Source organism: Pongo pygmaeus, chromosome 5 (assembly GCF_028885625.2).
Source record: "Pongo pygmaeus isolate AG05252 chromosome 5, NHGRI_mPonPyg2-v2.0_pri, whole genome shotgun sequence".
NCBI lineage: Eukaryota > Metazoa > Chordata > Mammalia > Primates > Hominidae > Pongo > Pongo pygmaeus.
Window position 1 is genome coordinate 170,409,381 of NC_072378.2, and position 15,977 is coordinate 170,425,357.

The 15,977-nt window shown below is 43.0% G+C and overlaps 1 protein-coding gene across 34 annotated transcripts in view; it reads right to left on the reverse strand.

Moving 5' to 3' along the window:
* The window catches only part of WDR27 (WD repeat domain 27), a 253,105-nt gene that overhangs the window by 231,918 nt on the left and 5,210 nt on the right, over positions 1-15,977 (reverse strand). For all 34 annotated transcript variants that reach the window (XR_010126827.1, XR_010126828.1, XM_063666899.1 and 31 more), the window contains exon 2: positions 7,522-7,717. Coding sequence is in view for 32 of the 34 variants with exons in the window: in XM_063666899.1 (XP_063522969.1) it covers positions 7,522-7,710 (189 nt within the window). In the remaining 2 variants the exon portion in view is untranslated. The remainder of the gene's footprint in view (positions 1-7,521; positions 7,718-15,977) is intronic.

The following is a 15,977-nucleotide window of genomic DNA, read 5'->3' on the forward strand; positions in this document are numbered from 1 at the left end:
CAATAACAAAAATTCTGCACCCATCCATGGTCCAAAGTCTCTCCACAGGAGCCTCAGAATTCAGGTAGAAGTTGTGAAACCCCAGTGGAGCCAAGATCTTAGAAGGTCATTTTGAGAGTTCAGACCCACATATAGGTGGCTGATTCACTAAGTGTGCTCTTAGCTTCAAGCCCAGAAATGTCCCAGTCCTCCTGGGGCTTGGTTACCATCTCATTTGGCCTTGAGCCTGAAAACAAAACCAACAGCCAAAGGGTCTGGCAGGAATCACACACTCTACTAACTGATGGAAGGGCTCATCTGCCTATTGATAATGGTCTAGGCAATGAACCTGAAAGCTGCCCTGTGGCTTGGCTCCAATTCCCTCATCTGAGGTCCCAGGTAAGAGCTGCTTACACAAAGACCCACAGGGAGACTTGCCCGTATCTTGCAACCTGGGAGTCTCAGCCCTCCCTGGCAGGCTCGCCACACTTCCTCCCATGACAGATCCTGAGGGTACCCAATCTCAGCTCTGGGCTCTTCCGCTGCACTCAGGGAACTATCCCATCTGTGCTGAGACCTGCTGGGAGATGCATGCTCCTCTGTGCTAACTAGACTGACCTCTCTAGCCTCCCACCCATAGCAGATCATAAGGGGCCCCAGTCCCAGCTCCAACTCTTCCTGTTGAAATTGCGGAACTATCTCATCCCTGCAGGGACTTCCTCAGAGACATGCAACCCTCTGAATCAATGTGACTAGGCTCTCCAACCTCTGTCCCACAGCAGATCGCAGAAGGGCCCAGTCTCAGCTCCAGCCCATCCTGCTGCAGTTGGGAAACTATCTTATTGGCGGAGGGTCCCCCTGGGAGACACATGACCCTCTGAGCCAACAAAATCAGCTCTCCAACCTCCATCCCACAGCAGATCCTGAGGTGACCCAGTCTCAGTTCTGGCCCCTCTCACTGCTGTTAGAAAACTATCCATGGACTCCCAATCTCAACTCCCATTCCTCACCTGTGCAGAAACCTGCTGGGTGACACACCTGTCTGGGCCACTAGGACAGCATTCTGGACTCAGGTGCCTGGTCAGCATTCCCACAGAGCCCCAGTACCCACGTTGAGTCCTACCCAGGTCCATCTGGGCCAGAAAGCTGTGTCAACCTCAGAGTTCTTGCAAGACTCACAGCAATCCTGTGCTTAAAGCATCCTCTAATGCTGAGATGGCTGCAGTGGTCATGGGCTCAGGGAACTCAACAGTCAGTCTATGTAGAATCCCTGGAAGGCCCTCTGAAGGACAGGCACGAACAAAGCCAGACTTACGAAGACTTAAATAAATACCTAATCCCTCAGTGCACAGACGTAACCACATGTCCACAAGCATCAGCAATGCTCGGGAAAATATGACCCCATCACACAGACAAAATAAGTTGCGACAGACTGACCATAAAATAATGAATATGAGTGGTCCCTCAGACAAATCACTAAAAATAGCTGTTTTAAGGAATCTCAAGAAAATTTAGAAAAACAGAGAATCAACTCAGAAATCACCAAAGAAACTTAACAGAGAGATTGTTAATTTAAAAAAAAATCAAAAATTTTGGAGCTAAAAAGTACAATTAATTAAATGAAAAATGCAATAGATAGCATCAACCACAGAATTCAGCAAACAGAAGAAAGAATCAGTGAGCTCAAAGACTAGACTATTTGAAAATACACAGTCAGAGGAGAAAAAAGAAAATGAAAAGGAATGAAGAAGCTTATGGGAGCTATGAGACAACAAAAGAGCAAATATTCAGGTTATTAGAGTTAAAGAAGGAACTGAGGAAGACGAAGTGGCAGAAGGTTACTCAAAGAAATAACAGAAAACTTTCCAAACCTGGAGATATAAATATCTACGTACTGGAAGGTCAAAAGTTACCAGTAAGATTCAACCCAAATAAAAATACCCAAAGACATATTATAATCAAACTTTCAAAGGTCAAAGACAAAGAGAGGATCCTGAAAGCAGTGAGATAAAATAAGTAAATAACATATAAGGGAGACCCAATATGCCTGGCAGCAGACTGTTCAGCAAAAACCTTACAGGCTAGAAGTGAGGGGAGGCAGTGATATACTCAGGGAAAGAAAAAAGATGCCAATCAAGCATACTGTACCTGGAGAAACTGACAACTAGACTGAGTGATATCAGCAAGACGGCTGACTAGAGACACCTGGCACTTGTCCCCCTCCAAAAGAAAAAAAAAAAAAAGGCAATAAATAACAGCTAAGATTTGACTAGAGTGTGGAAGGAAGAGCACTGCAACACAGCAGGGGAAGTGAAGATGCACCTGTGGTGACTAAGTCCAGGAGAGCAGCATGGAGGCACCTGGCCTCTGCAGCCCCAACTCCCCTGCCTGGGTCAAATCTGCCCAGTGTCAGATGGGACTTCCACCTGCAAGGAAAAGGTAAGCAAAAGATCCCCAACCACCCACATCACCACCACAAACACCTGAAGTCTTTACAACAGGAGAATCCCACAGTCCCTGCAAGCCCTGAGCCCAGTTTGGGAGCTGCTGGAAATTCATGCTGTTGCATTACCTCAAATTAGGAGCACGAAGTGCGCACCCCTCACTCCCCACCCACCCTGTGAGCCAAAGCTGCTGTAGCACAGCACCATCTTGAGACCAGAGCTGCCTCTGGAACATGCCCTGCTCTGGGGGCCAGAAGTCACTGCCATTCTCCAGCCCTTGGGCTCCATCTTTACTATACCAAGCCCACATGAGTGGCTGAATGTCACAACCTCAGTTGCATGGAGCCTGGGACCAGGATTGGCTGTGAGTCTGGCCCTGCACAACAGAGAAACCAACCCTCGCCACTGCACTTCCAGCCAGAGAAACAACCCAGCACTCCTGCCCAGGACAAACCTGCCCTTGATTGGGCCAAACCATTGCACACCCTCCCCAAAGCAGGAGAGGCTCCTGAGCCTCCTAACAGATGATTCACCCCTGGGCCAGCAGAGTTGCTAAACACCTGTGCTCAGGACCTGGGAAACACCCCTGTGGCACCCCTGCCCCAAGAAGAAATACTTCTGGGCTGCCCAATGTCCCTGAGTCTCCAATAAAGGCCTGAGAAACAGTCTCACAGGCTGACCATGGCAAGCATGCTCCCAGGCCCAACAAACAGCTATGTGCCCATGTCTCAGACTCAAGAAAAAGACCCATGGGTTGCCTTAGGCGGCACACCACCAAGCGGCCTGAGCAGCCCTGTTCCCATGTCCTGGGCCTACACTAGCCCTGTGCCCACACCCAGGAGACATGCTCCCAGGTCAGCCAAGCAGCCATAAGCTGTGTGACTATGTCCTGGGACTGAGAAGCAGCCCTGTGAGTTTCCCCCAGCAGATATGCTCTCAGACAAACCCAGCAGCTGTGTGCCCACTTACAAAGCCTGAGAAAGAGCTCTGTGAGCCACCCCTAATGGGCATTCCCGCAGCCAGCTGAGCAGCCTTGTGCCTACGTCCAATGCTGGAGAAACAGCCCCAGGAGCTGCCCCAGCAGATATGTCCCCATGCTGGCCAAACAACCATGTGCCCATGCTCCTGCCACAATAACATCCCTGTGGCCCCAACCCCAGCAAGCCAGACCCCAAGCTGGCTGACCCTATGTGCACATGTGTACCCCCAACCTGAGAAATAGCAGGTGAGCCCATCCTTGGCAAAGCTAAACAACCATCACCACAAATTCTCTTAGTCAAGGCCATTGAGAAACTCATAAATGTCACTAGTGTGGATTACAACAGAAGAAACCACACGGATACTACACTACTACATCCACCTAGAACCAAGACCAAAAGACCCCACTAAACTGACACCCCAGGACCCATTCATACAAATAAATCCCTATGAAACACGCCCCATATGACTGGAAGGTGCAACTTTCCCATCAGATGCTCTTAAATCAATGTCAGGACATATCAACCATGAAAATCAAAGAAAAAAAAAAGCCAAAAACAAACAACAACAAAAAGTCACCTCCAAAGGAAAACAACAATTTTCCAGTAACAGACACCAATCCTAAGAAAATATATGAAACGTCAGAAAAAGAATTCAAAATAATAATTTTAAGGAAATTCATTGAGATTCAAGAGAATACAGATAGACAATTCAACAAAATCAGGAAAACAACTCATGATTTGAATGAGAAATTCAACAAAGAAATAGATATTATTTTAAAAAGAACCAAAGGGAAATCCTAGAGTTAAAAAATTCAATGAATAAAATTTAAAAACATAATTGAGAGCTTTAACAACTATATTAAGCAACTAGGCTTGATCAAGCTGAAGAAAGAATTTCTGAACTTGAAGACAGGACTTTTGAAATAATACCAGCAGACAAAAAAAGAATAAAGAATAACAAAGAATAAAGCCTATGTGATTTATGAGACATCACTAAGCAAATAAATATTCATAATATGGGCATTCTAGCAGAAGAAGATAAGGGAGAAGATGAGGAAAACATATTTAATAAATCATAGCAGAGAACGTCTCAAGTCTTGGGAAAGAGATGGAAATCCAGGTCCAGGAAGCTCGAATAACCAAATAGTTTCAAACCAAATAGGTCCTTTTAGAGGTACATTATAGTCAAATTGTCAAAATCGAAAGACAAAGAAAAAATTAAAGCAGCAAGAGTAAAGCATCAAGTCACATATAAGGGAATTTCTATTTGACTAACAGCATATTTTTTGGCAGAAACCTTACAGTTCAGGAGGGAATTGGTTGCTATATTCAAAGTACTGAAAGAAAATAAACTTCCAGCCAAGAATATTATATCCAGCAAAGCTATTTTTAAGAAATGAAGGACAAATTAAATCTTCAGAGACAAAACTCAAGGAATTCATCACCACTAGACTGGTCTTACAAGAAATGCTCAAGGGAGTCTTTTATCTGGAAGTAGAATGATGATAACCACCATCATGAAAACATGGAAAACTGTAAAACTCCCTGGTAGAACCAATACACAAAGGAGAAAGACAAAGGAATCAAATCTATAGAAAACCACCCAACTGAAAAAACAAACAGTAAAAGAAGTAAGGAACAAAAGATATACAACTAGAAAACAATCAATAAAATGACAGGAATGAGTCGTTACCTATCAATAACCCTGAATGTAAATAAATAACATTCCCTATTAAAAGATATCGACTGGCCGAATAAAAAGAAAAATATGACCCAACTGTATGTGGACTACAAGAAACTCATCTCACCAATAAAGACACACATAGTCTTAAAGTGAAGGGATGGGAAAATATATTTCATGCAAATGGAAACCAAAAGCAAGCAGGAGTAGCTATACTTACATCAGATAAAACAGATATCAAGTTAAAAGCTGTACAAAGAGACAAGTAATTACATTATATAATAATGCACTCCCACATTTATTGCAGCACTATCACAACAGCCAAAATATGGAATCAACCTAAGTGTCCATCCACAGATAAATGGATAAAGAAATGTGGTACATATACACAATGGAATACTATTCTGCCATAAAAAAGACTGAAATCCTGTCATTTGTAGCAACATGGATGGAACTGGAGGTCATTATGTTAAATGAAATAAGCCAAGCACAGAAAGACAAATATCACATGTTCTTACTCATATGTGGAAACTTAAAAAGTGGATCTCGTGGAAGTGGGGAGTAGAATGGTGGTTACTAGAGGCTGGGAAGGGAATTGGGGAGAATGAAAAGAAGTGAGAGAAGGGATAAAAAATACAGTTAGATAGTAAGAATAAGTTCTCATATTCAATAGTATAGTAGGAATATTACAGTTAATAATAACTTATTATATAATTCAAAATAGCCAGAAGAAAAAAAAACTATGTTACCAACACAGTAAAAAGATAAATGTTTGAGGTGATGGCCATCCCAATTATCCTGATTTGATCATAACACACTGTATACTTGTATCAAAATATTCCATATACCGTCAAAATATGTACAACTATTACACGTCAATAAAAATTAAATTGCCATATGATTCTATTTACATAAAACTCTAGAAAATGCAAACTAAAGGGACAGAAAGCCAATATTTATAATATAAAGAACTCCTTCAAATCAATAGAAAAAAGACAGATAATCCAATGGAAAAAATGGCAAGAGATTTGAAAATACATGTCACAAAAAAGAATATCTAAATGGCCAATAAATGTGCAAAAATGTGCTAAATCTCTTTAATAATCACGGAATTACTAATTATAATTAGGTACCACTATGCCCTTTTTGAAAGGCTAAAATAAAAATAAACAAGTGTAGGTGAAGATATGGTTCAATGGAAAGTCACACACCATTAGAAAAAATACAGATTGGCACATCCAATTTGGAAATCTGCTTGGCATTATCTACTGAATATAGACATCCCTCACTATCATGAGGGATTCATTCCAGGAACCCCACACAAACCAAAATCTGTGTACACCCACATCCCACAGTTGGCTGTGTGGATTCCACATATATGAAAAGGTGCCCCTCCAAATATGCAGTTTTCATATCCTGAAAATTCTATAGTTTTGACCCACATTGCGTTGAAAAAAATCCACGTATAAGTGAACTGGCACAGTTCAAACCCATGTTGTTCAAGAGTCAACTGCTTATGTATCCTTTACAACTCAGCAATTATGTGTGTGTGCACCAAAAGACATAGGAAAGAATCTACCAGCCAAAAAACTGAAATACAACAAATGTCTACCAACAGAAGCATGCATAAAGTGTGGTCTATTTACGTAAGTAGAATGTAATTCTATTTATCATTCTATAATAAAAATGGATAAAGTGTGTTCTATTTACATAAGTAGAATGTAATTCTACTTATTACTCTATAATAAAAATGTATTTTTATTTTAGCCTTTCAAAAAGGGCACAGTGGTACCTAATAAATCCTAATACTGTGTAGCAATGAAAATGAACAACATGGATGAATCTCATAAACATGCTGATTAATCAAAGAAACCAGCACAAAAAAGTACGTAATGTATAATCACATTTATATAAAGTTCATCCAAGCACAACTAACCTGTGGTATTAGAAGCCAAGATAGTGTTGCCTTTTGGGGAGGAGAGAAGTGGGCACTGATGGAGAAGAGGCATGACCTAGGGGTGGCTACCTGGGCATATTCATTTAGTTAGTGTCATTACAACATGCACTTATTATGAGGAACTTTTTTTTTCTAAGTAGTTTATACTTCACCGAAAAAGTGAGAAAGGTCAACCTAAACATTCGAATGTAGGAAACTTGATTATATTAAGATGAACCATTTCAATCAGTTTCTTACTGAAGAAAATTATTAAATTAATTCCAGATCACTTGTGTTCTAAATATAAAAATATTATAAAATACATAAAAGTAAATTTAAAAATAAAATAAATAAATATCTATATACAATGTTTTTATTGATATTTTTCTCCCATAGTTGGTAGCTGAATCCACAGAGGGTAATGCTGTCCAAACAGCATCAAAGACATGGAGAGACAAAGGCAAGGCCTTCATGGCACTGGACATATAACTTGTTCAATACCTGATGAGAAGGATCCTCAGTGTTCCATATACAAAGTTCAGTCCCATCCAAAGGGAAAGCACAGTCCTGCATGCTGCAAGCAAGCTGAACATGAGACACAGACTCCTTGGATTCAACCAGGTATTTTTCTATAACTATATCAATTAGACAGCCACCATTACTTGAGAAAATGTCTTGGGGATTTTCCATCTTCGATCTGAAAACAAAAAGTACATATGAGATGACTTTAGGTATCATATTTAATATAGAAAAAAAGTCTATTACCTATTGATAGTTACTAGCTTGACCACACACACATACCACATCACACCTATTTATTTACCTCTCCTCACCCCAAGAAAAAAGGAGAGAAATTGCTGAAAACTCTGGAGCTTCCACATTCTCAACTGCTCCATTCCTCTCATTGGCTTTCCAGTTAAGCAAACTTTGACTCAAATACCACTATTCCCACTTCACAGAGCCTGCTTAGGCTTCCTCGATCAGCTTCCACAACTGTCAAATGAGAGCAGTTACTGAGAGGCAAAGACTAAACAATGATCCATGTGGCATGGGTGCAGCGCTGGCACTTAGCGTTCTAAACGTTGGTTACTGAAATGACTAAGACGCAAAGTTATTTTCTGAATTGACCACAGCAAATCAGTTGTTAGGAAACTGCAATTGGAGCCCACATCTCCCATAACTAACCTGGGCTTTATTCAACAATTTCACAACACCCTATGTAATTACAGTTAAGCTACCACAGGTTCTATAATCAGTGATTCACTGGCTATGTTTCATAAAGCATAAACTAATTAAACACTGACAAAGATAAAAAGTTTCAGATCTTCATCCAACTTTACACTTAACTTTACAGCACAACCACTTCAGAAACACGTGGGAATGGCGCTGGGGTCATCCTTGATTCTGTTGTACCCCACACCCCACTGCAGGCCGGCAATAGATGCACCTGAAGGCACAGACAACAGACCTGCTTAGAAAGTGATGGGCAAGCACCCAAACATCCAGTGGGGTCATGCATGCTGTGGGTATTCAACGGCCCACCCATGAGGCCCTCACACTGGTCACGCGGATTCAGAGGATCCACCCATGCAGCCCTCATGCTGGTCACGTGGATTCAGAGGATCCACCCATGCAGCCCTCATGCTGGTCACGTGGATTCAGAGGATCCACCCATGCAGCCCTCATGCTGGTCACGTGGATTCAGAGGATCCACCCATGCAGCCCTCATGCTGGTCACGTGGATTCGAAAAATCTACCCGTGTGCTCCTTGTGCTGGCCCTGAGAGATTCTGCTAACCCAACCTCTGCCTCTCTCTCCCTCTTCACCGGCTCCTCCCTCCACTGCTACTCTTTTCTATTTACTCTTTCTTCCAGCTCTTACAACACAGCAGGGCTTTTATTGCCTCAGGACGCACACTTTATCTTCATGTTCCATTCCTCCTCATCTCTGCACCCTGGGAGCTCTTCCCATTCTCCAGGTCTCAGCAGAGGCCCCTGAGAGCTGGCTCCCATCCCTGCCCCCCTACCCCATCCACCTCCTTCCCAGCACTTCACACCATCTAAACTATTTTGCCCTTAGGAGGCAGCGGGACATGGATCCATGGCCGGACTGCTAGGATGGAATCCTCTGTCTGAAGGACCCTCGGTCAGACAAGAATTGCAGAGAAAGAAAGAGCACTGTAGGGTGCTACTCATCAGCAGGACCTTCTGCTGCCTGCCTCCCAGCCCCTTGACTGAGAAGTCTGACATTCCAGTGCAAAGTGTGACCGCTCAGCACCACCTCTGTGCTGCGGGCGGGGCAGCAATAACAATTTCCTGTGTGCAGGGGGGAGCAGAGTTTCACGAGAAGTGAGGCAAAGGAGAACTGACCACTTGAGATCATCTTCTGAAAATACTTCAAAAGAGGCTGGGCGCGGTGGCTCACGCCTGTAATCCCAGCACTTTGGGAGGCCGAGGCGGGCGGATCACGAGGTCAGGAGATCGAGACCATCCTGGCTAACATGGTGAAACCCCATCTCTACTAAAAATACAAAAAATTAGCAGGGTGTGGTGGCGGGCGCCTGTGGTCTCAGCTACTCAGGAGGCTGAGGCAGGAGAATGGCGTGAACCCGGGAGGCAGAGCTTGCAGTGAGCCGAGATCGCGCCACTGCATTCTAACCTGGGCAACAGAGCTAGACTCTGTCTCAAAATAATTACATTAAATTAAATTTTTTTTTAAAAAAAGGTAATTTTTAAAGGCTTGAAAATTCTCAATATTTGGAGGAAAACAAAACAAAAGCATGTGTACATTATTTTAAAGCACATTTGTCTCCAATTCACAATTTTTATCTCACATTTTTTTTAATATTTGCAAAGATACTTTGAGTGTCATATGAAAATAGCTACACCTTCCAAAGCTACCACAGTTATTCAGTAACTTGAGCATGGCAGTAGGTGCTGGGCAGATGTGTCCTGAGAGAACAATATGAAGCTGCTGTCACCAGATCCACCGCTTCCCAAAGCACAAAACATCTTGGGAGACAGACGAAGAATACATAAAAAATTATAGTTGTTTCAAAAATGCTAATAATACACTCATCAAATTGTGATTGAGTTCCATCTTTTTCTTCAACATAAACTTTTGTTGCAGTATAATTATCTTACTCTCTTCTGTAAGTCCCATAGAATTCGGCAGCACATTTTACAAATAATAGTACTTGTATGCCAATTTGCAGTTTACAAACCACTTTTGTAGACATTAATAAGCAGATTTCTATATATGAGTACATAGATTATATCATTCTTACAATAACCCCTTAAAGCGGTTAGGCAAGAAGATGGCAGATAGGAGGCAGGATTAATGTGCATCTCCCACTAGGATGGACTGAAAGGCATGTGGAGACTCATACTGTGAAGTTTTGTTCCAAGAACCACTGCAGGAATGTACCAAAAAAACTTAAAGAATTCTCAGATCCTCTTAAAGAGGCAGCAGGCCACTGCAAATTCCATGAGATAGGCAAAAAACTGTGAGTTCCCAAAATGTGAGAGGGGGGAAAACTGCCTCCAAACAAACACCCCCACTGGGGAATCTAAAAATCGATATCACAGGAGAAGGATGTAACCTTACCTAGAGCTGAAGCATATTTAGGCAGCCAAGCGAAATATAAAAGTAGAAGCAGCAGTGAGAAGAGCCTTGTAGGCACTCCCAGTCTCCAGTTCGAGTCCAGGGAAGCCATCCCTGACTGCATCTCACAGGGGTCCTCCCTCAGAAAACACAGCCAGAGGAATTAGGGAGAGGTCATAGGGTGAAAGAAGCTTCCAAGTGAATTATGTGATAATTTAGACTGGGCATGAACTTCCTTGAGCAGAATCAGGAGTGGGTAAAAGGGAAGTGCTACAGATATGAGCACAGGAGCTGCCAACATTGTGGACAGATGGGGAGGGGCAAGACCTGAAAGCCAGCCATGCTCGTTTTCTCAGCGCGGAACTTATAGCCTGGGGCAGGGCTGAGTCCCACACACAGGCTGTCTGCATCTAAACCTGGCGCTGTTAGCTGGGCACTGTGGGAGCAAGACCAGCCTCACAAACTGCGTGGGAGCTGGGTGAGGCCTTTCACTACCGGCTTTCCCCCACTTCCCTGGCAACCTATGTGATGCAGCAGACACAGCCATAATGCCCTCTGGAACATAATAACTCCATTGGCCCAAGAACCACCTCCACATCTCCCACAGCAGCCGCAGCAAGCCCTGCCCAGGGAGACTCTGAGCCCAGATCCACCCAACCCTGCCCCATCTGATGGTTTTTCTCTACCCACCCTGGTAGCGAACACAAAAGACATAAACTCTCGAGAACCCTATGGCCCTGCCCATCACCTGAGAAACCAGAATGCCTCCCCTGGCCAACTCAGGGAAAGCTTATATACCCCTTCTAACACAGCAGCCAATACTCTCTCAAAGAACTCCTGAGAAATTCATCACAAAACGATCATGACCTAGGTATAGCCATCTGGTTATCTAAAGTCAGGAAGAATGAAAGAATCTTTAGAGCTGTGAGACAAAAGCATCAGGTAACCTATAAAGGAAAACCTATCAGATTAACAGCTGACTTCTCAGCAGAAAATTTACAAGCCAGAAGGGATCGGGGTCATATCTTTACCCTCCTTAAACAAAATGATTGTCAGCTAAGAATTTTGTATCCAGCAAAACTAAGCTTCACAAATGAAGGAAAGATAAAGTCTTTTTTAGACAAACAAATGCTGAGAGAATTTGCTACTACCAAGCCAGCACTACAAGAAACGGTAAAACGAGTTCTAAATGTTGAAACAAAACCTTGAAATACACCAAAAAAGAACCTCCTTAAAACGTAAATCTCACAGGCCCTATAAACAATAACACAATGAAAAAAGGGTATTTAGGCAAGAACATAATGAATAGAGCAGTACCCCACATCTCAATACTAACGCTGAATGTAAATGGTCTAAGTGCTCCACTCGAAAGATACAGAATGGCAGAATGGATAAAAATACACCAATCAAGTATCCGGTGTCTTCAAGAGACTCATGTAATACATAGGAACTCACATAAACTTAAGGTAAAAGAGAGGAAAAAGATATTCCACACAAATGGAAACAAAAAGCAAGCAGGAGAAGCTATTCTTACATAAGACAAAACAAATAGACTTGAAAGCAACAACAGTTTTAAAAAAAAAAAAAGACAAAGAGGGACATTATACAATGATAAAAGGATTAGTCCAATAGGAAAATATCACAATCCTAAATATATTCACATCTAACACAGAAGCTCCCAACTTCATAAAACAATTATGACTAGACCTAAGAAATGACATAGCAACACAATAATACTGGGGAATTTCAATACTCCACTGACAGCCTAGAAAGGTCATCAAAACAGAAAGTTAACAAAGAAAGAATGGACTTAAACTACACCGTAGCACAAATAAAATTAACATGTATTTGTGCCTTGCTAAATGTAACAGTCAGGCCGGGCGCAGTGGCTCACATCTGTAATCCCTGCACTTTGGGAGGCCGAGGTGGGCAGATCACAAGGTCAGGAGTTTGAGGCCATCCTGACCAACATGGTGAAACCCCCTCTCTACTAAAAATACAAAAATTAGCCAGGCATGGTGGCAGGCGCCTGTAATCCCAGCTACTCAGGAGGCTGAGGCAGGAGCATCATCGCTTGAACCTGGGAGGCTGAGTATGCAGTGAGCTGAGATTGCACTGTTGCATTCCAGCCTGGACAACAAGAGCGAAACTCCGTCTCAAATAAATAAATAAATAAATAAATAAATCATCAATGCACACACACACAAACATTTCCACATACACTGCTGGTAAGAGAATAAATTGACATAAACTTAACTATCTGGCAATCAAACATTCTACTTTCATAAATGTATAACAAGTAAATCATTCTACCTTTCCCAAAATGTATTTCTTCAAGGCTGTCCATCATAACACTATAATATGAAATGTAGCAACGGTTCTTACATTAAGTGGAATACAATGCAGATGTTTTAAAAAATGACATTGAAAAATTAAGTTTACTTTGTGTCTCAGAAGAGAAAGCAAGCTCAACCTAATCCAATGGAGAGAAAAGGAGTTTAATGTGTAATTAAAAAGTTAGCACATGACTGGCTACAGCAGCTTCATCGACACCGTCAGGACAGCCCCCTGGTCTCCCCAACCCTCAGCTCCACCTGTCTAGGTGCTGCTCATTGTCTGTTCCTATGCAGTGGCGAAAAGATGGCCAGCATCACCCAAGTGTGGCCTCCCATGTTGCAGGGCGCTGGGGAAGAAAGCATCTCTTTCCATTAATCCTTGAACATTTCTCATGAGTTTGGGCCAGTCTGAGACACTTTCCATGTTTGAATTAATCATGTAATCAGAAGGATGAAATGATGCCAAGAAGTCAGGCCTGGGAGACAGACCTCTCCACTGAGTCCCAGCCAGCAGAGGGAGAAGGGTGGTAGCCCAGAGGAAATTCAGGTGCTTTTGCCCAAAGAGGACGTGGATGCTGAGACAACAAAAATAGTAATGCTTAGAAGTATAAAAATATCAAGAAGGACAAACAAAAACTTTAATGGAATAAATATTTACAAATTTAAAACTTCTATTTTTCAAAAGATCATTGGTGCTGGAGCCTAAGAGCAGGGTTTAAACAAATGGACAGCACATGTTATTTCTGAGGTAGGACCGATGGAAGCCAGTACGGGTTGGTTGCTGAAAAGGAATTTGAGGAATCAGGAGTGGCTCCTAGCTTTCTGGCCTGAACAACAAGAGACCCCACTTACTGAGCTCGGGAAGAACAGGTTTGGCAGGGAAGAAGCATAGATTCTGTTTTGGATATGTTATGTCAAATGCTGAAACATCTACTGTGGCTTCCTCTAGGCATTGCACCAAAATTTCTTTCAAGTAACTGTGGAAGAAACAGACATCGCTTCTCTAATCCACAGTGTGTCCATTTTAGAGGGTAACACTCAGAAAGCCATCTTGCGTCTCTCATTTCTAAATGATTACAGAGCACCCAGCGTTGCCCTTTTGCACCAATTACATAAAATAGTACCTATGAGCTGAATGGTGAGGAGTCTAAATACCCCAGGGCACGGTGGTGACAGAATAACACTCTCCCTAAGATGTCCGCATGCTAATCCCCAGAACCTCTGCAAACATTAGGCTACACAGCCAAGCAAATTGAGGTTACTAATCAGATGGGCTTCAAAAGAGAGATTATCCTGGATTCTCTGGGTATGTTCAATTTAAATACTTTCCTTAACTAAGCTAGAGAGAGAAGAGTTGGGATGATGATGCACTGTGGGAAGGACTCAACCTGCTGTGGTTACCGGCTCTCAAGACAGAAAAAGGAACCAGGAGCTGAGGCCTGTGGTGGCCTCTAGAAGCTGGAAAAGGCACAGAAAGGAGTTTTCACCCAAAGACTCTGGAAGGAGCCAGCCCCAATTCCACCCTGATTTTAGCAGTTTGAGACCCATTCTGGATTTGTGACCTCCAGAACCATAAGATAATCCATTTGCACTGTTTTAAACCACCAAATCTGCATTAGTTTGTCATAGCACAATTAACAAACAAATACAAGTGCCTACAAAAGGAAAACTGTAGAAATGAAATGACGATACCCTACATACGTCTACACAGTGATCTGTGTCCTATCAGGACTGAACCCTGAAGTAAGACTAGAACAAGCAACCGACAGCAAGAGTCCAGGGTGACCCAAGGGTTGAGACGGTGCTAGGAGATCTTGGGAAGAATGGCACAGTGAAGCTTACGAGGAAGAAGTTAAGGTATGGGCAGTTGTGAAGAAAGAGATCACATACACACATGCATGCACACACAAAATCTCACACCTGTATACACACATGCACACAAAGAATCTCACACATGCACCCAAACGTGCACACACATATGTATGCCTGCACACATATAAAAAGCTGTCCGATCGAAACGGGTTTGGTGAAAGGTTTGGGGTCAGAGAGCCCAGGGTCATAGGAGAAAGACAATCCGAAGACCTGAAGACCTCTTCCATGCCTGAAGCACAGGAACCCCTTCATGTCTTAAAAACAAAAGCAGACGCCGGGCGCAGCTGCTCATGCCTGTATTCCCAGCACTTTGGGAGGCTGAGGCGGGTGGATCACGAGGTCAGGAGTTCAAGAACCAGCCTGGCCAACATAGTGAAGCCCCATCTCTACTAATAATACAAAAATTAGCTGGGCATGGTGGCGCGTGCCTGTAGTCCCAGCTACTTGGAAGGCTGAGGCGGGAGAATCACTTGAACCTGGGAGGCGGAGGTTGTGGTGAGCCAAGATTGTGCCACTGCACTCCAGCCTGCACGACAGAGCGAGATCCTGTCTCAAAAACAAACAAAAGCAAAAACAACAAAAAACTATCTCCTGACACCCAACATCTGATATCACTGGAATTACTTCCAAAATAAAGACAGTGTGGGCGGCAAGCCACCCAGGTGCCGAGGCAAGAGACCGAGTACACGAGCTGTTCCAGTATAACAAAATATAAAACAAGTTATACCAGATATAGATCTTAGATATGATTATATATGAATATCATTAATCATTAGTTTGTAGCAATTACTCTTTATTCCAATATTATAATAATCCTCACTCTATAATCATAACCTAGGAAAAACCAGGCCATATAGAGTTAGGAGCTGAGGGGACATAGTGAGAAGTGACCAGAAGACAAGAGTGCGAGCCTTCTGTTATGCCCAGACAGGGCCACCAGAGGGCTCCTCGGTCTAGCGGTGACGCCAGCATCTGGGAAGACACCTGTTGCCAGGCGGACCAAGGTCTAGCGGTAGCCTCAGTGTCAAGGAAAAACACTGGCTACTTAGCAGACCGGGAAAGGGAGTCTCCCTTTCCCCGGGGGAGTTTAGAGAAGACTCTGCTCCTCCACCTCTTCTGGAGGGCCTGACATTAGTCAGGCTCGCC